This window comes from Hibiscus syriacus, unplaced genomic scaffold (assembly GCF_006381635.1).
Source record: "Hibiscus syriacus cultivar Baekdansim isolate YM2019G1 unplaced genomic scaffold, ASM638163v2 tig00113123_pilon, whole genome shotgun sequence".
NCBI classification, from domain to species: Eukaryota; Viridiplantae; Streptophyta; class Magnoliopsida; order Malvales; family Malvaceae; genus Hibiscus; species Hibiscus syriacus.
Genome location: NW_024063443.1, coordinates 1,413,977 through 1,439,747, shown reverse-complemented (window position 1 = coordinate 1,439,747; position 25,771 = coordinate 1,413,977). Strand labels below are relative to the sequence as shown.

The 25,771-nt window shown below is 37.5% G+C and overlaps 1 protein-coding gene across 2 annotated transcripts; it reads left to right on the top strand.

Annotated features, from left to right (window-relative positions):
- Positions 1 to 657: 657 nt before the first annotated feature.
- LOC120185424 (histone-lysine N-methyltransferase ATX2-like) lies at positions 658 to 16,665 on the top strand. Of its 2 annotated transcripts, XM_039189643.1 has the most exons (25): positions 659 to 1,388; positions 1,815 to 1,866; positions 1,947 to 2,021; positions 2,164 to 2,383; positions 2,877 to 3,000; positions 3,103 to 3,207; positions 3,724 to 3,929; positions 4,334 to 4,426; positions 4,529 to 4,623; positions 5,740 to 5,901; positions 8,195 to 8,338; positions 9,729 to 9,776; positions 10,547 to 10,664; positions 10,740 to 10,805; positions 10,887 to 10,948; positions 11,141 to 11,197; positions 12,021 to 12,089; positions 12,238 to 12,439; positions 13,128 to 13,412; positions 14,114 to 14,175; positions 14,259 to 14,336; positions 14,584 to 14,679; positions 15,337 to 15,440; positions 15,512 to 15,656; positions 16,330 to 16,665. In XM_039189643.1, exons 1-24 carry the CDS (start codon positions 862 to 864, stop codon positions 15,639 to 15,641), a joined length of 3,180 nt encoding a protein of 1,059 aa, XP_039045574.1. In that variant the 5' UTR covers positions 659 to 861; the 3' UTR covers positions 15,642 to 15,656; positions 16,330 to 16,665. The 2 variants fall into 2 exon arrangements, with proteins under 2 accessions (XP_039045575.1, XP_039045574.1); XM_039189644.1 differs by lacking the exons at positions 14,584 to 14,679; positions 15,337 to 15,440; positions 15,512 to 15,656; positions 16,330 to 16,665 and adding an exon at positions 14,447 to 14,572 and having other exon boundaries at positions 658 to 1,388.
- The last annotated feature ends 9,106 nt before the right edge of the window (positions 16,666 to 25,771 follow it).

Genomic DNA, 25,771 nt, shown 5'->3' with positions numbered 1-25,771 from the left:
TCAATGCTCCGAAATTTATTAATTCATAGGGTTTGAAGCATTTCTTTGATTTCTCTTGTTTTGTTTTCCTCCCCAAATATGACCACTAACGCTTTTCTATTTCAAAAATTACAAATTTCCACTTAAAATGATAAATATTTTAATTAATTCACAAAAAAATCCATTTTTAAGGGAAAATTCCATCTTTCACCATGATTTTGACTTTAATGAACAACAGATAAAAACTATTGGGATTTCAAAGCTAACAGTAAGAAATGGAGATAAAATAATGAGAGAAACGGTACCGTCTCGCGTTCAATACACTGAAAATGATGTTTGTACATTAATTTCCCACCCCCATAAATTATAAATATAAAATCTATAAAAATATTAAAGAATTATAAAATAAATTAAAAAATGATAGAATGTTAAAATTTTGTGGATTAGTTTTTTTAGGATTAGGATTAGATTAAAATGAAGTGTAAAATTTAAAGGCTGCAGCTGCTATTATTCAGTTTTATTAGCTGCCGCATTACATTGTAACTTTGGTTAACTCGGGTGATGATTTTCTAATTTGTCAGAGTTATAGAGGATGTAAAGAAGTTTTCTATAGTTGAGAGACTATCCAGATACTTTACCCTAACATTTTTACTCTGCGTATTATTTCTCACACGGAAGAGGTGCCCAACAACACGTCAATTGTACTTGCTCGGCGGGAAAGCGATAAATTTGGGGCCAAACAAATATAGGAAAAAAAGGAAGCCAGTGCCTTCTCTCCCTCCAAAGTCCCCCAAATCCCCATTTAAAACCCTAAAAGCTCTTATTCTTCTTCCTCTGACCCCCAAACCCCTCATTTCCAACCCCCAGCAGTTCCTTACGTCCATGGCATTTCCCAAGAGAGGTGACGAGGGAGACGCCGACACTCCGATTCGCCACGTTTCATTGGACCGCGTCTACTCCGCCGCTTCTCTATGCGTCAGCGCCACCAACTCATCCAACGAAATGTCCAAGAAGGTCAAAGCTCGTAAACTCATTGTCGACAGCGATCACCTCCTCAAACCCCACAATCCCCACGTCCTTCATGTCTACTCTCGCCGCCATAAACGCCCTCGCCAATGCGACTCCGACGACTCTTTGCTCCAAGAAGAGGGCCAAAAAACAGTAGTCAAAGGTGAAATTGATGAGCCTTTTAGGAAAAAGAGGAGGATTAGGAGTAATGAGTTGGCCAATTTGGGGGCTGACTCGAGTGTTTTCTGTCAGGCAGATCGCCCTCGTTTGAGGGACTGTAGAAATAATAGCAGTGTTAATAATAATGTGAATAGTAATTCTGTTAAGAAAAGGAATCGTATTTCTACTCTGAATTCTATGCGGGGTTTCATTGTTTCCTCTACTGCTAAGAGATGGGTCAGGTCAGTTTTTCTTTTTAAAATTTATTTCGTTTTATATATTTTTTAGTAAATATTGAAGACGACTTAACTTAATTGTTTTTCTGATCTAAATTAAATATCTGCTACTGAATCTTGTTTCTATAGGAGATATAAAAAATGCAGTTGGGTGCAATGCAAACATATGTATGAAATTTATTTGGAATTGGCGTGGCTTCTATGTTTTCGGGGTTTATCTATAATCAATCATGATGTTGCTTTATGAAATTTGTTTCTGGATTTGAAGTAAAAGTAAATAGCTAAAAGGAGTCATGGTGAATCGGGTTTAAATGGCTGCAATCTTGATGCAGAAGGAGTTTGTTTGAATTTTCCTCCTTTCTTATTTTTAAATACAGATTATTGTGTATATATTTTGGTTATATTAACTGGAAAAAGTTGTAACTTGAATAGGTTGAGTTTTGACGGTGTTGATCCAAAAGCATTCGTTGGATTGCAATGCAAGGCAAGCATTTTGATGGCTCTTTAAGTTACTACTTTTAGACATTGAACTTACATCTTGACATAAATCTTTGTCAATTACAGGTTTTTTGGCCATTGGATGCTGATTGGTATTCAGGTCGAGTTGTTGGGTACAATTCGGAGTCTAAAAGACATCATGTATGTCCATTGTATATATATACATACATATATTTTAGTTTTTTACTCTATGGTTATAGAAATTGTTTTTGCATTTAATGGTGTAGATATATTATTTATTTCACGGACTGGTTTGTTCATTATTTGACAAGTTCTAATGCAGTTTGAATATGAAGATGGAGATAAGGAGGATTTGCTGCTTTCTAATGAGAAACTGAAGTTTCATGTTTCTCATGAAGAGATGGAGCTCCTTAACTTGAGTTTCAGTGTTAATAGTACAAATAATGGTTGCTATGACTACGATGAGATGGTTGCGTTGGCTGCCAGTCAAGATGATTGTCAAGAACTTGAACACGGGGATGTTATATGGGCAAAACTTACTGGTTTGTGCTAAATCCATCTGATTCATATTATGTTTCGGAGACAGTTACAACTTACTATAGAAAGTGTTTTACTGTCATGACATGAGATGTCAAGGCCTCGAGGGTTGTCAATCTGTAATTGATTATAGGCTATGATACACTTTGGAGTAATTTGTTTGAGATGAACCTGGTAGTTGGGAAATATTTTTGAGGACTCCTTCGTTCTTAATCTGTGATGGTCACATAGTTCTTAGAAGTTGATTTTGTGTGTACCTATGAATTTTATCATTTGTTGTTGAAGCTTTTGCATTCGGTGAAGAATCATACTTGTTCAATTTTTCTGCAATGGTTTTGCAAGGTTCATCAGAATTTGATAAGAGCTCTTTGTATGTCTCCGGGTTCTAGTGCTATAAATATATCTTCATGCATTTAATGATGAATGAGTTTTCTTTTGAGAAAATTATCAATATTTATGCATATTTCAATGAGATTATCTTTTGAGTTATTACTGCAGGTCATGCAATGTGGCCAGCAATTGTGGTAGATGAATCACTTATTGGTGATCGTAAAGGTTTGAGTAAGATTTCTGGTGGAAGATTAGTTCCAGTTCAATTTTTTGGCACCCATGATTTTGCAAGGTGTGTATTTTAATTTTGTGAGAGATAAGGTTCTTGTTTTACATGGATGCTAGACTTCTATATCTTGAGGCTGATTTCACCAGTTCCTTTTGTAATTGTCAGAATAAAATTGAAACAGGTGGTCTCTTTTCTCAAAGGACTTCTCTCATCGCTTCACCGGAAGTGCAAGAAACCTTGTTTCACTATGGGCTTGGAGGAAGCAAAATTGTAAGTTATTTTAGTTGCTAAGGTTCATTTAGTTCAAGTTATGAAAAAGAATGTGATAAAGAAAGTTTTTTCTCTTCGCATGTATCCATTCTTCTAATTCCAATGGAATAAACATGTCTATCAACTGTTTCGTTGTAAAGCATAGTCTGGACTAACATAGTGAATGAATTGAAAAACAGGTTATTTCATATGCCTCTTACTCATTCTTGCTTCCCGTTCTTGACTTTTATGCTTTTGCTTGTAAGCTGTGGGGATTGTTAACCTATTTGTTATTTTCCAACTTTCTTTAGGTGATTACATCTTGTCTAAATGATTTATGGGCATTTATACTTTTGGTATTCCTTAAGTTTGGTGCTTCCGAATCAATTTTGTATTCTCCTTTAATGTAACTCCTGTCTTTGTAGTTGTACTGTTCCTTTACTATGACAGTGATATGTGTAATAGCATGGTTTTTTGGCTCTTGCAATTGTGTGCAAGAGTTGATAGTCACGTGCTTCTATCTTTTGTTCCAAGCAGCTATTTGTGTGAACAGAAGCTTCCAAGAAGAATGTTACAACTACAAAATGGAAATACTGAGGATGTTGGTGATGCAAGTTGTGAAGATAAAGGAAATATCGATTTCATTGAAGATCACAGGAAAAAAAATCAGGGGATTCAGATAACTCTTAGTGGACCTGGAGGTTCTTCTTATGTAATAGGAGACATGCAAATAATTAGCCTTGGTAATTTCTAGTGGCCTTAAATTGCTTTATTTGTACAAGTTGAGATGTCATACAATTTTGCATCTGATGCATAGATGGTTAGGCATATTTGGCTATTCACAACTTTTCAAATCTCTTTTGCATTTTGGAATTTGATTTTTTTTTTTGGCAAATTGTCAAGTATTGTTAAAATAGATGCTTGTTATATGTGTGCATCAGAGGTAAGCTGGAAATTATGCTAGTGGAAGTAGTTAGTAAATTGTTGATGCCCAAACTCTTTCCTAGAGTTAGAGCCAATCCAGTTAGAACGATATATAGCTGGGTTAAAGTTTCTGGAGATTTGATTACTTCCGATTATCAAGTGCCGTTTTCTAAAAGATTGAGATTTTAATTATTACTCATGGATTGTTGGACTGCTGTTACAGGAAAAGTTGTCAAGGACTCCGAATATTTCCAAGATGATGGAATAGTCTGGCCTGAAGGGTACACTGTTGTTAGGGAATCTATTTCAGTAAAAGGTAAGGCATTTTGTCTTTTATGCATAATACTTTTTTTTTCAATTTCTTGTGATTATCCTATTTTATTGGCACTCTGTGACATTTGATTTTCCCGTCTGTTAGATCCAAGTATTTGTACCTTGTATAGGATGGAAGTGCTGAGAGATCCTCAGTCAAAGAATCATCCTATATTTAGAGTGGCATGTGATGGAGAGAAGGTTAGTTGTTTAGCATGGTAAAATGATCTTAAAGTTACTGTATTATGCTGCCTCCTTGTTTTTTGTGCATTTGCTAATCTTGGCACATTTTGCATTTTCTCATGAGTTTCTCATTCCAGTAGTCTGATCCTGTTCATGATGCATCACTTGGCTGTTTTTGGACATGCTAATAATATGGTTTTCCACGTTCTGTTAGATCCAAGTAAAATAGTTAGCTGTCATTGTACACCGTCTGTTCTTGGTTTAGGCTGTACATGCTTCCTGAGAACTATGACATGTGCGAGGCCTGGGAGATAGTAGAGTTATCTCTTGTTTGGTGTTGTAGTCTGGAGTAACATTTAAGAGTGGTTGGGATTTCAAATAACCATCTGAAGTCCATTAACTCATTAAAAACTTGTTAAGGATTACTTCAGGTTCTTAGATGAGAATATTGGGATATAAATTTGAATTTTTGTTGCTAATCTTGTGATATCATGTCCGCTTTTATTTCTTCATCATCATTACTTTATCATTGCGCATTCATCTTGGGGAATATCACATGTTTCAGGATGCTAATTGTTCAAATATGCTCTTCCTTCCCGTTATTGTTCTTATCTCTGATTACAGGGAATATGAGTAAAAAAATTAACTATATAAATGATGAGAAGAAAAAAGTAAATGATCATTAAAGTTAAGTTAACCCAGAACCCAAACATCAATCAAAGTTTATTACCAGTTGGAAAAATGTATCTCCTGTAATAGATTCTACTTGCATATCCAAATCTTTGGTGTTTGTAAAGGTTTCAGGGGTTTTATTTTGTATGATGGGAGAATATGGCTGCTGCTCTGGTATTCCAATACCTTGGAGTTTGTTGTGTCAGTTATCAGAATGGATTAAGTAGTAATTGAAGTATCTAAATACACATATATTAAGAAATTGTAGAAGTATGATTATATTCCTTGTTTGGTTTCTTGATTTTTATCCACAATAGACTCATCAGTTATTTGATTCATGGTTTGCATATATTCCTTACTGGACTGGCAATTCATATTATCATCACTGCTTTTGTTTAAATTGGTTCTTATTGTCAAAATTATCGAGTGTAGCACCTAATCTATATTGAGTATTTGTGTCAGTTTGAGGGACCAGACCCATCAGCTTGTTGGAATAAGATATCTAGAAGGATAAAAAAGATACATAATGATTCTTCTGATTCCAGTGCTTCAAAAGGAAGATTCTTTCAATCTGGCTCTGATATGTTTGGTTTCTCCGATCCTGGAGTTATAAAATTAATACAGGTATAGTCGTATCTTCATTTTTCCTTAGATTTGAAGTTCCACCTCGGAAGCATGGACACAAATTATACAGGTCTGACACTGTATACGGGAATTTTTAAAAAATGACATGGATAAATTTTTTTTTGGATAAGATTGGAAGGCCTCGTTAAAAACCCCCTTCTTAGTTAAAGGAGCTTAGGGGTAAGCTCTTTAATCAGCGGAAGGAGGAAAAGAGCGCCTTAAAAATTTTATTGATAATAAAAGTTTACATAAGATTTAAACACTACACCAAATTACATCACATAAAACTTAACAACTACTTTCAACTAGACCTCCTCGCTGGATCAGAAAATCCAGTGATAGAGCCTTACAGTCAACCTATCCCATTCTTAGCTAAGCTATCAGCCTCCCCATTGCTTGCCCTTGAAATCCACCTCACTGAATGAACCATACCATTTGAAAGAGACAAAATCTGATTAACTAAAGGCGAGTAGAAAGCAGGAGCCAAAGCCGGTGATTGAATCCATTCCACTACCGACTTGCAATCACACTCAACAATCAATCTCCCAACAGATACCCAATGTGATGCCAAAAAAATTTCAATGCCTCTTTGAATAGCCTTTAATTCAGCTAGAGGAGTACATTGGCCAACCTTCTCTGAAAAAGTCAAAAGCGTGCGACACTCCCAATCTCTCAAAATACCTCCAATACCTCCACCCGAGCCATCAAGCCTAGCAGCTCCATCAACATTCATCTTAAGAAAATCAACAGGGGTGGAATCCAACGCAAGATATGACAAACTTTGGCTTTGGATAAAGAAAACCCATCTGCTAGGGATGGATTACCAATCAGCAAATCCTCTTGAATATGAACCGTAGGAAACTTGGCTAAAAACCATTTTGAAAGTCTGAATCTAACTGTAAAGAACAAACAACAAAACAAGAAATAAATAAATGTTGAACTGTTTCCTCATGATTCTTGCAAAAAGGACACTGAATATCTTCCCCTAAAGAAACACCTCTCTTAACCAACTCAGCCTTAACTGCCAATTTCTGATGTGCGAGTTGCCAAAGGAAAGCTTCCACTCTAGGTGGAGCAAAACCCATCCAGACTCCTTTTAGCCACAAATCATTACTCCCATCCACAGAACCAAGAGATTTTCTGCAGGATTTTACCGAAAACAAGCCATCTCCACTAGCAGACCAAGAAAGAGAGTCTTCCACCAGCTCTGACAATTGTAATCCTTAAGTTTTGTCATCAAAGCCAACCACTGGTCCAATTCCCAATCACTCAGATTCCTTCTAGTTTGAACATTCCACTCCCAACCACTCGATCCATAGCTGCCAAAATCAACAACCTCCCCCCCTTTATTAATGGAAAGCACATAGATTCTAGGGAATATTATTTTTAGAGGAACCTCATCTGCCCATACATCATTCCAAAACGAAATTGATTTCCCATTACCTATTTGCAGCTTCGAATTCGATCTAAGAAAATCCCCTACCGAATCATTCTTAGAAATGACATGGATAATAAAAGGTGTCAATAAAAAGTGTAAAACCAATACTTATCAGTTAAACATTTACATGCAAATAGCTTTTGAATTTGAATATATTATCTTCTAAAAGAGTCATTGGATATATTACTCATTGTTTGTTTTGTATTTTAGAAGGAAAAAGCAAAATAATATAAATCTTATTTGTGTCCGGACATGTTAAGCCATCTCCTAAACTTGTTTTGACCGTGTGATTTTTTTATGTGTCCTTGTGTATCTGACATGTATTTTTCTGTGTTGTTATATCCGGGTTGGACATGTATCCGACCCTTGGACACTTCCCTGCCAGAAGTGTCTGTGCTTCATCGGGTTGCACACTTGCACTTAGTGGCATATACATTTCAATCTTATTGTTCAGTACTATGTTATGGATCTATCTTAATTGTCTTATACACTGTTTTAATAAAAAATTCCATTAACCAATACATGGTAACCCTCAATTTCGTCCTTATAATTATCTGTTCACTTATGCTCACCAATTTATGCTTTTCATTCTTTAACTGTGATTTTTTTTATATAAAAACTGTGTTTAACTAATAACTGAGTGAGGGTCTATATATGCCATATTTGTTCAAGGCAGGATTTGTGTTTTAACTTCCCAAACTTTTTTTGTAATGTTTCTGGTTTTAATAGGACGCTTTATGATATTTCTTTTCTTGTTCTTTTCTTTGTTGGTTATATGACTGCAAGTGTTGAGACCTGTACTTGCATGATTCTGTTATTTTTGTAGGTTATAATGAGTTCCTTTCATGCTGACAGGGGTTGTTAAAATCTAGACTTTCTTCAAAGTTCTCTGCATCCAATTTAGCCTCTGGAAGGTTTCGAGACCTGCCTGCTGGTTATAGACCTTTTCAAGTTGACTGGAAAGACCTAGATAAGTGTAGTGTCTGCCACATGGACGAGGTAAACAGCATTTTAATATGTTCTGATACGGTGGCACTATCTTCTTTCTGATATTTTGTGCCTCAGTGGTCAGGTTTTAGATTGGATGCTTTGAGTCAGTGTTCTTGGACAATTTTGTGAATTTGGATCATGTCGTCTTTTTTTTATAAGATTTGAAGGCCTCATTAAAAACCACCTTCTTGATTAATGGAGCTTATGAATAAGCTCCTTAATCAGCGAAAGATGGAAAAGAGCGCCTTAGAACTTTATTAAAATAAAGTAGGATTACAACCTAGATAAAATCCCATAAACCCTTATAAATAGTCATAACTCCCTTCTGATCAAGAACAAGAAACCCACTTGATCAGTACAAAACACATAAAATTCAGACTATACCAGCCTTTGCTAAGGCATCAACATCCGAATTAGCTGACCTAGCAACCCATCTAACAATCCCCCCCACAAACCCTAAGATTATCAACAATATCCTTAACAATAACAGCATACACAACTGAATAAGAATCAACAATGTTAATCCAGTCCACTGCTTCCTTACTGTCGCTTTCAACAATCAGTCGAACATTATCCCTCCCTTGAATAGAAGCGACGAAAATCAGACCCCTTTGGATAGCTTTGAGTTCCTTTAATGTCGGAGGTCCCGGACCATTAGGCTCCTGAAAAGAACCTAAAATTGCTCCCGAATGATCCCTTAAAATACCTCCTAGTCCGCTTTTCAACCAATCACTGGTGGTGGCAGCATCCACATTCAATTTTATGAAGCCTAAAGGAGGAGGAAGCCAGGGTAATGCAGAGGACTTCATGAAATTGTAGGACGAGTGTAAATCCCCTAAATAGTTAAATGTGAATCAGTGAAACAAACCATATTATTATCAAATTCTAATCTTATGATGAGAAATTGAAAGTTAGAAGATACCTACCAGTTTTATATAGAAGATGGTTGATAATATCTAAGTCTTTAAACAAACCCATTAGAACAAGAGTGACATAGGATGAGACACCTAATCAGGTCGGCCATGAAAAATCATTTATTTTAAAATTATTCCTCGAAATTCTTTTTGGCATAAATAGGGGCTAATTGCTGTCAAAGTACTCTTTTTTAGAAAATATGATAACACAAAAGTGCAGACTCAATTTACCTGGTCACTCTTTGATTTTTCTTTTGTTCTTATTTATTTATTTAGTTATTTATTTATCTATTCGCTTTTTAACATCCTTTACTAGTATTTTGTTTTGTTTCTCTCTCTCTCTCTGAGACGCTGATCCTAGTTTGATTATGCTTTTCTGAGTTTCTGTTTTTGCACCTTTACCCTTGTTAATGGTTGAATCTCGTTGTCCTTTTATGCTTTTGATGCTTGACTTTGTTACCTGACTGATGTTTCTTTGATTTTAGGAGTATGAGAACAATCTATTTCTCCAGTGTGACAAATGCAGAATGATGGTAAATGCTCTTTTACATGTTTCATATCAATAACATGATATTTATGTTATCATTGATCAGACAACTGGATGTTCGTCAGGTTTTCATCTGTAAAATTGAATGCTATCAATTGTAAGTCGAAATTGGTTGCTTATTCTTTTTTAATCCAATATTGTCAAGGGCACACTTTAGGCTTTAAAATCTGTATATTGATTGCCTCAGGCACAAGGGCGCAAAGAAAGGGCTAACTTGAGTGATAAAGTAAAATATATTCGGACATATGTGATTTCTCTCTCTCTCTCTCTCTCTCTCTATCTATCTATCTATCTATATATATATATAAAGCTTAAGGTATATAATAAACGCTAGAGAGTGCCTACTTTATCTACAAAATACGCAAAATTTTTACTGGTCAATATATATGCTTTCCTTATGGTCCATTTCTGTTGTTGAATGCTCAATTTTTGAGAAGCAGATAATTTTATACTATTCCTGTCTTACTAGTAAAAGGTATATCAAATGAAAAAAGGGACAGATCAAAGAAATTAAAGATAACTTCAATCAGACGGGCTTTTGTTATGCCTATCACCTTACAGAAAGGTGCTCCTGATCAAATGGGCTTCGTCCCTAAAGGACCTGAGGTGCTTTTGTTGTCTATTGCTAAGGTGCAAGACACAAGCATATGCCTTGACAACATTTTATTAATATTCTTCCTACATGATTTATGCATGTGGGTGCACATTTGTCTTTTGAAATTTCTAGTTTCTCCGTTATAACTGATGATTGTACAGGTGCATGCTAGATGCTATGGCGAACTTGAGCCTGTTGATGGTATTCTATGGTTGTGCAACTTATGCCGCCCTGGGGCACCCGAGTCCCCTCCACCTTGCTGTCTTTGCCCTGTTATAGGTATTTGGCTTTCTTAAGTTCTTGTTCAGAGCCAAGAGTAGTGAATCACTGAAACTGTGAATCAATCTCTTTTAGGGGGTGCAATGAAGCCTACGACTGATGGCCGTTGGGCTCATCTGGCTTGTGCCATATGGATACCTGGTCTGTGACCTTGTAATTTCCATTTTTCTTCTTGTCTTTACATTTTATACATAATGCACTGACTAAACATTTATGTTCCAGAAACATGTCTATCTGATGTCAAGAGAATGGAACCCATTGACGGGCTAAATAGAATCTGCAAGGTACTTCTCTTACTGTAATTTTGCATATATTTTTGTTCACAGGACTTATTTAGTGCTTTTTGATGTTGTCTGGTGAGGATCTTGGGCCTTTATTCAAAGCTAAATTCCATATACCCATGATTTCCATACAAATCAGACTTATAAATATTGTAAGTTTTCTTTTCTTTCTGATCATTTCATTCCATATTACAGGACCGGTGGAAGCTGCTATGCAGCATCTGTGGTGTATCTTATGGAGCTTGTATTCAAGTACGCTTACAGCACATTGTTGTTTAATGTTTCTATGATGTAGTTTCTTATTGAAACTCATCCATTCACATTATGTTAGTTTCTACGTGATATTGTTGTCTAATGGAATTTCTGATGGAGTATGTTCATTTAGGGTGCTTATTGATATGAGAACTTTTAGTATATGTTGTTTCAGTTCTGCTGTTGTTAATTTAAGAGTGGTATGGTTATCTAGAATCCAACTCCCAATAGAAAAAGAAAATGACCTTTTAGCATGTTTACATTTTGTCTATCTTGCTTGACTTCTTAAAAACTAGAAAACTACCCCTAATGACTGTTGTTAAGAACCTTATCGGGTGAGGCTACGCTTTTTTAAGCTTTGGGCTTCAAGGATTTTGTAAACATTGTTTCTATTCTTTTGTCCTAAAATGGAAATAGTACGTACTCACTAATTTAGACTTTAAAAAAAGTACTCACTAATTTAGACTTTTTAAAGCTATGGGCACTATAGAAGTAAAATTTATATGTTTCTGCTGAATAAATCTATAGCATCTTTCGTTTGGGTCCTTTAGAGCATGTTCGTTGGTCTTTCAGTTTAAGATGGTTAGATAAGACACTCAGATATCACTAATGGTTGAGTCCAATGCCTGACACCCATAGTCGAGTCGAAGAAAATGCAGAATGTAGAATTCCTAAATCAATGTGCTTTTTGGTTATGCTTGATGTTTGCTTTAACCTTAACATTATGTCAAAATAATCATTTTTAATTTGTTATTTTACTATGCATAACTTTCCTCCCACTTTCAGTACTTTTATTTGTTTTTTTACAATGCTTATTATTCAGTGTTCAAACCCTACGTGCCGGGTAGCATACCATCCACTCTGTGCACGTGCTGCTGGTCTCTGTGTTGAGGTAGTATCAGTCTATTATGAAATTAGTTTAGGGAGTTCTTTGCGGTTATATTTTTCCATTGTTTTCAGAATTGTAGTCATCCTGTTTGTAACTGATGGATAACATGGATCATATGCTTCCAATTTGCCTTGTTCTTATGGTTCCTTAGCTTGAGGATGAGGAGAGACTGTTTCTCCTCTCAGTAGATGAAGATGATGAAGATCAATGTATTCGGCTACTTTCCTTTTGCAAGAAGCATAGGCAACCATCTAATGATCCAATAGAAGCATCCGATGAACGAGTTGGTAGACTAGTACGTCAATGTTCGGATTACACTCCACCTCTTAATCCATCTGGTTGTGCTCGGACCGGTATGCTATTGCTTGTTGCTTTATCTTCATTGGTTGTACTTTTGGTATTCTTGTTACGTTGCAGTTTGATTCCTTTGATGTCTCTTGCTTTCTCTGTGTTAGGATTTATTTTTTAAATTTTGGTGGATTATTTCTACCTCAATCAATTTTAATCATTGGTTTTAAGTAATGCTTTTGATGTTTATAGTTATATTATTTCAAATTGTGTACATCTAAATTTGGCTCATGGCTTGTTTATATGATAGCTCTATGGGTGGCTATTTAACTTTCTCCTTTTTTAAAGGCGCTTGGCTTTGTGTCTTAGATCTACAAAAAAAATGAAATGTTATTATTGGCTAAGTTAGCTAGTAGTTTTTTAGATTGCTTATAGACTTGAGCGGGTTGATGAGTAATTTGCCTTTATTTTATCTTTCTTCTGGTTCATGTATGAGTGAGATGTTTTTAGCTTATTCATAATCCTATCAATGTTGAATCCCGCTCTTGATTGCATAATCCCTTGCATATAGTAATTTTACTTCTATGAAGTTACTATCCTTCTCTCAAATGACTAAAAAAAAGGGTAAATTGCATTCAATAAAAGGTTATCCTATCCATCCTATCTAGAGAAGCAATTTTGGCTTCAGTGCATTGTTATGTTTTACTGTTGGACCAAAGCTGGATACTATAAGCCTTTTTTTGTTTGGCGCAGAGCCTTACAGCCATTTGGGAAGAAGAGCCCGAAAAGAACCTGAAGCCCTTGCTGCTGCATCCCTAAAGCGCTTGTTTGTAGAGAATCAATGCTACTTGGTTGGTGGCTTCTACCAACATTCAATGTCAGGCACCACAGTGCCTAACAATAGAGTGAATGGTATCAAATTCTCTTTTAGTCTTACCAAGCTTAAAGCCCCCCAGCTTGATGCTCCTAACAACATCCTCTCTGTAGCTGAGAAGTATGATTACATGAGGCAAACCATTCGAAAAAGATTGACATTTGGTAAGTGACTACTATTTGCTTTTCATTTTTGTTTGTGCATGTGTGGGGGGATGGGCGTAAGACTTCCTCAGTATTAAGGAAGCAGGTCTGGCCAAACTTTGTTATTATTCATTGTGTTCTGACAAAATGCTGATAGTGATACGAAAATGGTAGTCAACATTCTTTAAGTCCTAGAATTATGATCTGTGACGTTATCACAAGAAACTTCCAATGTCCGTTAAGATACCTTGTAGCTTAACGGTTATGAAGGGGGGTTTTAACGAGGCCTTCTTCTTATAAAAAAAATGCAGTGCACGGTTGGATTCAATGATTTCTTCTTGTACCTTTTCTCATGGGACCTATTACAGGTCGAAATATGGAATTAATTTGGGCTAAAGGTGTTGTCCAGGTTGGGCAAATTTTGAATTGCATATAACTGATTCTGTGTAAGGAAGGCGTAAGTAAAAAGGCTTGGTAAGGGATGGAGGTTGTCCCATTGAATTGAAATCGAATAGCATCCTTTTTTTGGCACAAAGGAGGCTTCAACTTGTGAGTAAAATAAGGGATTTTAGATACTATTCAAATCCCAAACCTATGGCTAGTAGTTTTCCCCTTTAAAGAATCATCTGAAAGTTTAAAATAGTCACTTGTTCCTTTTTGTTGTTTTGCATTAATTTTTGTCCTAGTTTTTCTTTGATAATTGGAATTGCATTTGGCTCCAGGGAAATCAGGAATTCACGGGTTTGGAATCTTTGCAAAGCATCCACATAGGGCAGGAGACATGGTAAATTAATGTGCTTTAGTACATTGTAGGATTCTCTGGACTTTTTTCTTGAGTGCATGAAATGTAATGTTTATCATCTGTAGGTGATTGAATATACTGGCGAACTTGTTAGACCTTCTATAGCTGATAGAAGGGAACATTTCATTTACAACTCATTAGTGGTATGTTCTCCATTATCTCATACATTTGCTTGTCTGGATTATTGTCCTATGGGCAATCTTAGAGAGCTCATTGTCAAAGTTTGAAAGATGCTAAGTACTTTATCTCTTAGGGTGCTGGCACTTATTTGTTTCGAATTGATAATGAAAGAGTGATTGATGCCCCTAGAGCAGGAAGCATAGCACATCTAATCAATCTTAGAGAGCTCATTGTCAAAGTTTGAAAGATGCCAAGTACTTTATCTCTTAGGGTGCTGGCACTTATTTGTTTCGAATTGATAATGAAAGAGTGATTGATGCCACTAGAGCAGGAAGCATAGCACATCTAATCAATCACTCATGTGAAGTAAGTGCTTTTAACCCTTGCTTTTGGTAATTTAGTATGCTTTGTGCCCTTCTGTTTTTAATCATTTGGCTACAGAAGATGTTTGTATCAGAATTCTTGCCATAGATTTTTGTGTTCATTCCATTTTTTTCATTTGCATGGGTCTTTATGAGTCTGTGAAATGGTACAAGTTGAAAAAGTTGTAACCATAACTTTTGTGATTTATTTTGCTTCATACCCTTCTGTCTCAGTTTGTCTGGCTACATCTGATATTTCTGTAGTTCCTGTTAGTTGGTATTCGTGTCATGCATGTTTAAATTCATTCCACTTATACCTTCACATGGTCATTAGGAGTCCATTAAATGGTGTATTTATAAGATGGTAATGAATGAAAATGTTTTCTTTATATTGTTAATGAAGCTTGTTGTTTGCATCTTGGACATGGAATAAATTTGAGATTATCTGAAGCGAAATAGGGTTAAAGACAACATGACAGGGGGAGTATAAAAGTTCCTTTGATGTAATTAAGTTATTCTAGTATGATACGAGTTGTAGTTTCTTGACCAGGCAGAAATACTTCTACAAAAATGCTTATGTGGCATTGTAACTTATCAGTTTCTGTTGAACAAAATGCATATAAAAGATGTTAATAATTTTTCTCTTTTGCCCTTTGTGCAGCCCAATTGCTACTCAAGAGTTATTAGTGTTCATGGTGATGAGCACATTATCATTTTTGCAAAGAGAGATATTAAACGATGGGAGGAGCTGACATATGATTATAGGTTCTCCTCTAATCCTAAGCATCATTTTTTTCATTAATCATCTTCGACACTGACTTTTGTTTGTCTTGTAGGTTCTTTTCCATTGATGAGCGTTTGGCATGCTATTGTGGTTTTCCAAGATGCCGGGGTGTTGTTAATGATACCGAAGCTGAAGAACAAGTCTCAAAGATATCAGTAAACCGGAGTGAATTGACTCAATGAAGAGGAGAATGAGAGGTAAAAACCCTTAGATTTATTATACACTTGAATTTCTCTTTAGCTTATTGTATTTTGAACTAAGAAGTATGCGTGAGAAGTTGGAAACTAAAAATCAACTATTTTTATACAATAGTTTGTGAAAGCATGCCAGCAATACTGATGAAACAAGAACTCAATCCATTTGAATCCTTCATTAAATCATATGCAAGTACAACATCTATTATTCATGACGTGAAATCAAATTTTATGAGCAATACAGGCTGATATGTAATGAATTTACTTTTTTTTCAATTGTCAGTTGCAGTTTGAAACTTTAAAGTAATACAGTTAATCCCCAGATCTCTCGATCTCATTGAAATATAAATTGATTTAACTTGGTGTTTCTATTCTTTGAATATTGTCCATGTTCTGTTGAATTTGGGTTTGGTTTGCTAGTGAACCTGTTACGGCCATCTTATTCCGGAATAATTCACTTCAAACATCAAATATTCAGAAGTTTTCTTGATTATTCAAAAGCTATGTTAATCTGACTTTTCAGTTTTCTTGAAATACTCCTATCCAACACGTATTTTGACGTGTATAAGAGATCTGATTCTCTAAGTGCTCCATCTTCCTCCCTTTGGCTCAGTCCCTGATTTGCTTTTGTGAGATTCTTATTGTACTCTTTTGGATTGTTGCTTGCTTCAACCAGGTTTCATTGCCAGTGAAATCCCTTCAAACTCATTTGACAATTGCGATGCCTGTTCAAGATCGCCCCTCTGGTTCTGTTCTCCCACTTGCACCTTTGTTTCCCCGTTATCTCTTATTACAAGTGACTGCATATTATTTATCTTCATCAAGCTTGCTCTTGGATTGTATTAACAATGCGGAAAGATAGATAACTTTTCTGAACCTCCCAGTATAAAAGACGAAGGTAAGATTCTGTCTGAGCATTGCTTTAGTCCTTTTTTGGGTATATGTAACATGTTATTGGTAGGTAAAATGTACATTAACTAATTGTAAAAAAAAAACACGGTAAAATACAATTTTCAGTGATTATTAGTAATGAAATGTGAGCTTGAATAGTAGTATCATTACTTGGGACTCTCTGTAATTTGTATGCCCCAACCAGGTTTTCTTCAATCTTTTTTTGTGTTGTTTGCCCCATTTATATTTAAGAACCTATAACAAGAAGAGGTGTTTCATTCTATACTTTTGACATGATTGTTGTTTTTACACCCAACGGTTCCATATTTGAGAACATGAATTTAATAACTCCAAAAAAATCAATGAGAGCTGGCTCAGAAAAGGGCCATGTTTTGATTTTAAACATCAATCGAGTCTCATGGTTGGTAATTCCTAATTGAAGGTCTTTTACGAAAGTTGTTCTCAATTTGACGTTGGGGGCAACTTACTACCCTACCTCTCCTTACTCCATATTACATATGGAAATAGGGACAGCTAATTTTTTTTAGTCTATGAATTGAACACAACTTGTATCATGTTTGCATCTTAAATATGATTATAAGGTTTTTTGTTCCTTTTCTTCTAAAGATTAGGCCCTGTTAGATTCTTTTTGATAATATTGTTAAAAACTATCTTCTAATCTTTCAGTGTTCAAAAAGTATTAAAAATCTTTCCCCCCAGATCTTTTTTTTTAAACCCTCTTAACCCCAAAATTTTAACAAACTTAATTAACGGGGAGAAGCAACTGGTATTGATTTACATAAATAAAGTAAATCAATTCTTCAAGTAAAACGCCCCACCAATCTTGCTGGGAAAAAAAGCGTTTAGCTTGAAAGCTAAGCAACCTTTCTTTCTAATTGATAAAAAGGAAAAAGGAAAAAGGTTTAAATGTCACCTTAAAATGGAGTTAGATTTTATTCATATAAAATATTAGTGTTATTGTGTGAGTGAGCTAAAAGTATAGGGATGCATGCTTCAATTAGACCAAGGTTACTATATTAAAAGGACTTGCCCTTAAATTTAAACCGTTTCTCTCTAACATATTCTCTCCCCTTCTCACTAATCTTTATTGGTTTTTGCTCAGCTTTGTTATTTTCCTGATCGTCGCGGTCGTTACCGTCACCACCGGTATCGTTGGAGCCCTCTCTTTGTAACAACCCGAAAATTTCAAAATAATATTTAATTGGGAATTGAGGTTTTAATTATGAAAATTGGTGGATTTTGGGGACTAAATTGGAAGTTTTTAAAACTTGTAGCTTGTTTTAGAGTTAAAGAAAATTCAGGGACCAAGCCCTGAATTTACCCCAAAAAAATAAGGTATTTGGTTTATATATATGATATATGCGTGAATTGGGTTCTGATCCTCCCAAATTCCCTCTCCCAACCTCAACTTCCGACGACGATCTCGACGCCGTCCGAATTCTGATCGTCATTTTAAAACCACCATCGTGTTCATCATCAAGCGAGGAACAAACCCTTCAATTTAATTGAAGCGAAACGCTGCCAAACGTCGTGAATTTCAAGTCAAAGCATCGACGTTTTTTTAAGCTCAATCGCCTAGAAAATCTTAAATTCATCGCCGATCGTTGCTCCTTTTACGACACCTCCCGCACCATCGTGTTCCTTGTGCCGTTTCGAGTCCGCCGGTGTCATCCTCGATCTCCGTTGACGGCGGCGCGTGGGGAGGTAGATCAGTCAAAGATTCGGCCGAGTCGAAATCGAGCTCTCCGCCGTTCAAAAATTTAAACCGATCTTTGTAAGTATCTCGAAATCGCTCAAAATAATTTTTAGAAATTTTCCCGTGATTTTTAGAGCCCCGGAGGATGTCGCACGCGCCCACACGCGCCGCCGCAGGCGAGTGAACGCTGGAAACCGGTTTTGACCGGTTTGACCGGTCACGACCCGTTTACCCGTTTACCCGACCCGTTGACCTGACCCGACCCGTTGACCGTTGACCGGTGCTCTTCTGGGAATTAATTCAGTTTTGGTGCTATTCTGGGAATTAATTCAAAATGGGTGCTATTTTGGTAATTTTTTAAAAAAAGGGTGCTATTTGTGTAAAATGTTTGACAAACACCTCCTTTGACCAGAACTTTGACCGGCTTTGACCAGCTATTAAACGACCTTTGTTTTCGACCAAGAATAAATATCCTGATAGTTTTCGACGTTCCGAATCCGTTTTTGGGGTCCGTTTTGCTAAATTCAAACCCGAAAGTCTCCAAATCGTCAGTCAACCCCGTTGACTTTAATTTTGACCAAGAATTCGAAATTTCGGAAGGTTATACTTTATATTTTTCGACGTCCTGAATTTGATTCCGAAGTCCGTTTTGCCAAATTCTGACCCGAAATTCCCGAATCGAGCTTGTAAACCCAAAAGGCTTAATATTTTAATATTTTGATTATTTAAATGAGATTTGGTCAAGGATTTACTCAATAAAATATTTTATGAAAGTACTCGTGTTTCACCTGAGCAAGGATCAATTAGGTCTGGTATTATCCGTTCGTTAGATCAGCCTGAACCGCGTACTACGAGAATTACCCGTATGTTTCTGTATATTATTTAAATAATATTTAGATTATTTATATTAGGATTCCAATATGGAATTTTCCAATTCGTAGGATCTAGCGCTGCAGCAGAACGTGATCGACAGACCCAGTAATAGGCTTCCCTATCTGATTTCTCAGACTGTTACAGGTGTGTTTCCTGACAGTGTTAATTATTTCTGTTTTAAAATATACATCTGAACATTATGTATATGACATCTGATTTGCCACATATTTCTGATATGATTTCTGGTTACGGTATTTTATACCGATTTTCTGAATATTGAATATTCGATATCTGAAATCCTGTATACTACTGACTTGTCTTCTGATTTCCGTATTTCTGTATATTATTGTTAAGCATGAACACTTTTATGTTTTAAAGATTTAATCATTGTTTTCATTCAAATACATTCATGAACATCTCCATCATTGGGGGGTATTGTTGAAGGAAGTATATTCGCATGTTCCTCGGCTTTGTGCTCAGGGCCTTATTTGTTGTGTGGGCTGGGTGTATGGTTCTGGGGAACCTACACATTCTGTTGTGATGGGCTGAGGGTAATGTTCATATTTTTTTTGACGACATGATTGCATAAACCGACTTTACTGGAATATTTTTATCAGTATGTTTTTTATATACACTGTATGGAACACACTGGGCTTTTTAGCTCATTCTGTAGTTTTTACCATTTTTCAGATAACAGCAGACCATCAGCTAGCAGATTTGGCATCAGGAGAAATCAACTACTTTATTTTGTACGAACATATATTTCTATATGTTTTTCGGTTATGTTTGGTGACATGTATTTTATTATCGTTTTGGATATATTTGTATTATTAATATTATGTTCTATATTATATTTAACGTCCTATAAGTGAAAAAAAACCTCTGAATGGGATATGTGACCCGCTTAGGTTTAGGTCTATCTTACAGACCGGGTCTGGGGGGTTACATTTGGTGGTATCAGAGCTTTCGGTTTTAAACACTCGGACTGTATATGGGTCCTAAACTTTGAATTTTTAAGAAATAAAAAAAATGTCACCTTATGTTATGATTTAAAGTTTTATCGAGATCCCTGATGCTAATCTGACATATGTTTCAAATTCTTCTGTAGAGCCTTATAGATCCAACGATGAATACTGCTAGAGGTCGTAGGACAGGACGTGGACGTGGTAGAGGGCGAGTCACTCAACCTTCTATTACGATAGACGATCCGATGTCAGCACGTGATCCTCCTGTTCCGCAAGTAGATCCGACTCTTTGTCATGATGATCAGTTTACTCCTATGAGAGACCCTCCCATCACTGAAGATGAGGATTCTGAGATGAATGAAGACGCCATTAATAGAGCTATCTTCCGCATGTTTCAGAGAGACTGCAGTGAAGATTTCAAATTCTCTGGTTGTTGCTGGTGTAGTACCATTCGAGGGTATTACTGGTGGACCTCCGACAGACGCTGAGTATTGGCTGGAGGACACAGAAAGGATTATGGATGAGATGGACCTCAGACCTGAGCAAAAGTTAAAGGGGGCCCTAACTATGTTGAAGAAAGAAAGCTTCAGATGGTGGCAATCCATTTCTGGTAGTATTTCGAGGAACTAATTAACATGGGATCTTTTCAAGACGCGCTTCCGAAGTCGCTACATCGGGAGAGAGATATCTGCAGGAGCGACGCCAGGAGTTTCAGAATCTGGAGCAGGGTAATATGTCTGTTATGGATTATGAGGTTGAATTCATCCGATTGAGCCGATATGCTCCTGGACTTGTGGATACTGAGACAGATCGGTGCTTGAGGTTCGAGAATGGACTCAGGTATGAAATCAGGAGTCGAGTCGCTACCCCGAGAGAGGAATTTTGATGCTTTGGTTGAGATAGCCAAGACTGCTGAGGAAATAGAGCGACTGGGTATGGAGCACCGAGAGATAGTGATCGAGCTCAAACCCGATTCAGGAGGCCTTCTGGTTCTGTTAATTCTTCTGCAAATCCTAGCAAGAGGGGCAGGGGTGAATCTTTTCAGAGAGGTAGTGCAAGTGCCAGGCCTGTAGCATCCGGTTCTCCAGCTGTTCAATCTTCTAGACCTGTTGATTCTGGTTCGCAGCCATGTAATTATTGTGGAAAACCTCATCCTGGGGAATGCAGGAGAAAATTTGGTACTGTTTTAAATGTGGTTCTGGTGACCATTTTATAAGGGATTGTCCATTATCAGTTACTACAGTTCAGACGCCAGCTCGTACTCCCGCTCGTACTCAGAGTACTGTTCAGACTCCTGTAGGTGGTCGTACTCAGGAGAGAGCACCTGGATCGGCTAATAGAGGCCGAGCATCTCAGAGTAGGGGTCCAATCAGATCTGAGGCCAGACAACCTGCATTGGTTTACACTGCTAGACTTTGACAAGATCGAGATGGGCCTAATGTGACTGCAGGTACTGTTACTATTCATTCAGTTCCATAGTTTGCATTGTTTGATAGTGGCTCTACAAATTCCTATGTATCACATTCCGTTTCTGAGGGTCTAAATATTCCTGTTGAGAATACTGAGCGTTCAGTGATAGTTCAAAGTCTCTTAGGCCAATCCATCGTGTTGGATCGTATTTTTAGAGAGTGCCCTATAGAGATCAATGAGGAGATTTTTCTGGCTGACCTGATGGAGTTACCCTTTGAAGAGTTCGATTTGATTCTTGGCGTAGATTGGTTGGACAAACATCGAGTAAATATTGATTTTGAGACTAAGAGAGCTGTTCTGAAAACCTCAGATAATCGAAAGATTGTAATGATCGGGGAACGACGTGGATTTCTGACGAATGTTGTGTCTGCTTTGGTAGCAGAGAAGATGATTAGGAAGGGTTCCGAGGCGTTTCTTGCTTATATTTTGGACACTAGAAGATCGCAATCCGATATTGAAAGCATCCGAATTGTCAAGGAATTTCCCGATGTTTTTCCTGAGGAGTTGCCTGGATTACCTCCAGATAGAGAAGTTGAGTTTGTGATTGAAGTCTATTCTGGTTCCACCCCGGTTTCAATGGCTCCTTATCGTATGGCCCCAAAGGAGCTTAAAGAACTGAAAATCCAACTCCAGGAGTTGTTGGACAGGGGATTTATCCGACCCAGTGTATCACCGTGGGGAGCTCAAGTTCTCTTTGTCAAGAAGAAAGATGGGACATTGAGACTCTGTATTGATTATAGAAAACTAAACAAGCTCACTGTTAAAAATAAATATCCTCTGCCCAGAATCGACGATATTTGACCAATTTCGAGGGGCTTCTATCTTTTCAAAGATAGACTTAAGATCTGGTTATTATCAACTTAAAGTGAAAGATTCGGATATTCCGAAGACTGCTTTTCGTACTCGATATGGGCATTATGAGTTTTTAGTGATGTCATTCGGGTTAACTAATGCCCCTGCTGCTTTTATGGATCTGATGCATAGAGTGTTTCGACCTTATTTGGACCAGTTTGTAGTGATATTCATTGATGATATACTGGTGTATTCTAGAAGTGAAGTAGAACATGAGGAGCATTTAAGAATTGTTCTTCAGACTCTAAGGGAGAATAAGCTATACGCTAAGTTGAGCAAGTGTAAGTTCTGGCTCAGCGAAGTGACTTTTCTTGGACATATCGTCTCCGCTGATGGCATTCAGGTGGATCCAAGCAAAGTGGAGGCTATTCTGAACTGGAAGCAACCCAGAAACGTCTCTGAGATCCGTAGTTTCTTGGGCTTAGCTGGTTACTATCTTCGTTTCGTTGAGGGGTTCTCCCTTATTGCAGCTCCTCTGACGAAACTATTAAGGAAAGATGTTCCATTTGTCTGGTCTAAGGACCAACAAGCTAGCTTTGAGAAATTGAAGACTGTTCTAACTCAAGCCCCAGTGTTGATTCAGCCTGAATCTGGGAGGGATTTTTCTGTCTACAGTGATGCTTCTCATTCTGGATTAGGATGTGTTTTGATGCAAGATAGGAAAGTTGTCGCTTATGCGTCACATCAGTTAAGGCCGCATGAGCGTAACTATCCTACTCACGATCTGGAATTAGCTGCTGTGGTTTTTGCTTTAAAGATATGGAGACATTACCTCTACGGAGAAAAGTGTTATATCTATACTGATCATAAGAGTCTGAAGTATCTGCTTACTTAGAAAGAATTAAATTTGAGACAGCGTCGCTGGTTGGAGCTTTTAAAGGACTATGATTTTGAGATAGAATATCATCCAGGGAAGGCTAATGTAGTGGCAGACGCCTTGAGCCGTAAGGCGATATCAGACCTCAGAGCCTTATTTTCCAACTTGAGCTTATTTGATGATAATAGTTTGTTAGCAGAGTTACAGGTTAAACCTACTTTGGCCGAGGAGATTAAGGCTAAACAACTCCTTGATAACTCGTTGCTTCCCATTATTGAACAAGTTAAGCAAGGATCGAGTTCGGAGTATACTATGGATCAGGATGGTATTTTATGTTTTCACGGTCGTTACTGCGTCCCTAAAGATGATGAGTTGAGACGGGTTATTCTTCAGGAAGCTCATAGTAGTCCTTATGCTATGCATCCTGGCGGGGACAAAATGTACAATAATCTCAAAGAGTGCTACTTTTGGACTGGTATGAAGAAAAATATTTCAGATTTTGTGGCGAGGTGTTTGACTTGTCAGCAGGTTAAGGCAGAGCACCAACATCCATCTAGATTATTACAGTCAATTAAGATTCCTGAGTGGAAATGGGAGCGTATTACGATGGACTTCGTTACTGGTCTTCCTCTAACTCCTTCCAAAAAGGATTCTATCTGGGTGATTGTTGATCGACTGACCAAGTCAGCGCACTTTATCCCTATTCGAGTTAATTATTCTCTGGATAAACTGGCTAAATTGTACATTTATGAGATCGTTAGACTTCATGGTGTTCCGTTGTCTATCATATCTGATCGAGATCCGAGATTCACTTCCAGGTTCTGGAAAGCTTTGCATGAGGCTATGGGTACTCGTTTGAATTTCAGTACAGCTTTTCATCCTCAAACTGATGGACAGTCTGAGCGAGTGATTCAGGTGTTGGAGGATATGTTACGAGGTTGTGTGATTGATTTCCGTGGTAGTTGGGAAGATTTCTTGCCATTAGCTGAGTTTTCTTACAATAATGGTTATCAGGCGAGTATTCGCATGGCACCGTACGAGGCTCTGTATGGACGTAGATGTCGTACTCCTATATGTTGGACAGAGTTACATGATAGAAAAACTTTGGGTCCAGATTTGGTTCGAGAGACTGAAGATACTGTCAGACTGATCCATGATCGCTTAAGAGAGGCATTTGATAGGCAGAAGTCATACGCAGATAAGCGACGTAAGGATATCGAGTTTGAGGTTGAAGATCAGGTTTTTCTCAAGGTATCTCCATGGAAGAAGGTATTGAGATTTGGACGTAAAGGTAAATTGAGTCCGCGATTTATTGGGCCGTATCGTATTCTGAAGAAAGTTGGACCTGTTGCTTATCAGTTTGAGTTGCCTTCCCAGCTCAGTCGTATTCATGATGTTTTTCATGTTTCTATGTTGAGGCGATACCGTCCAGATCCAGATCACATCATTCAGGTTGATGAGGTAGAGCTGAGACCTGATTTGTCATATGAGGAGGAGCCTGTTCAGGTTTTAGAGAGGGATGAGCGAGTTCTTCGGAATAGGCGTATTCCAATGGTCAAAGTGCAGTGGAGTAATCGTAGCCCCTCAGAAGCTACTTGGGAGACATTGGAGTCAATGGAGGTTCAATTTCCTCATCTGTTTTTATAAGGTAAATTTCGAGGACGAAATTTCTTGTAGAGGGGGAGAATTGTAACAACCCGAAAATTTCAAAATAATATTTAATTGGGAATTGAGGTTTTAATTATGAAAATTGGTTGATTTTGGGGACTAAATTGGAAGGTTTTAAAACTTGTAGCTTGTTTTAGAGTTAAAGAAAATTCAGGGACCAAGCCCTGAATTTACCCAAAAAATTTAGGTATATATGATATATGCGTGAATTGGGTTCTGAAAATCAGAACCCAATTCCTCCCAAATTCCCTCTCCCAACCTCAACTTCCGACGACGATTCCGACGCCGTCTGAATTCCGATCGTCATTTTAAAACCACCATCGTGTTCATCATCAAGCGAGGAACAAACCCTTCAATTTAATTGAAGCGAAACGCTGCCAAACGTTGTGAATTTCAAGTCAAAGCATCGACGTTTTTTAAGCTCAATCGCCTAGAAAATCCTAAATTCATCGCCGATCGTTGCTCCTTTTACGACACCTCCCGCACCATCGTGTTCCTTGTGCCGTTCCGAGTCCGCCGGTGTCATCCTCGATCTCCGTTGACGGCGGCGCGTGGGGAGGTGGATCAGTCAAAGATTTGGCCGAGTCGAAATCGAGCTCTCCGCCGTTCAAAAATTTGAACTGATCTTTGTAAGTATCTCGAAATCGCTCAAAATAATTTTTAGAAATTTTTCCGTGATTTTTAGAGCCCCGGAGGACGTCGCACGCGCCCACACGCGCGCCGCAGGCGAGTGAACGCTGGAAACCGGTTTTGACCGTAACCGGTTTTGACCGGTTTACCGGTTTACCCACGACCGTTTACCGTTTACCCGACCCGTTGACCGACCCGACCCGTTGACCGTTGACCGGTGCTATTATGGGAATTA

What these genes read in the sequence shown, in the direction of transcription:
- LOC120185424 (XM_039189643.1), top strand. Translation starts at nt 862, where the DNA reads ATGGCATTTCCCAAGAGAGGTGACGAGGGAGACGCCGACACTCCGATT. An exon ending in TTGTGCCATATGGATACCTG is followed by an intron (nt 10,806 to 10,886) that starts GTCTGTGACCTT and finishes TTTATGTTCCAG; the next exon opens with AAACATGTCTATCTGATGTC. An exon ending in GGCTAAATAGAATCTGCAAG is followed by an intron (nt 10,949 to 11,140) that starts GTACTTCTCTTA and finishes TCCATATTACAG; the next exon opens with GACCGGTGGAAGCTGCTATG.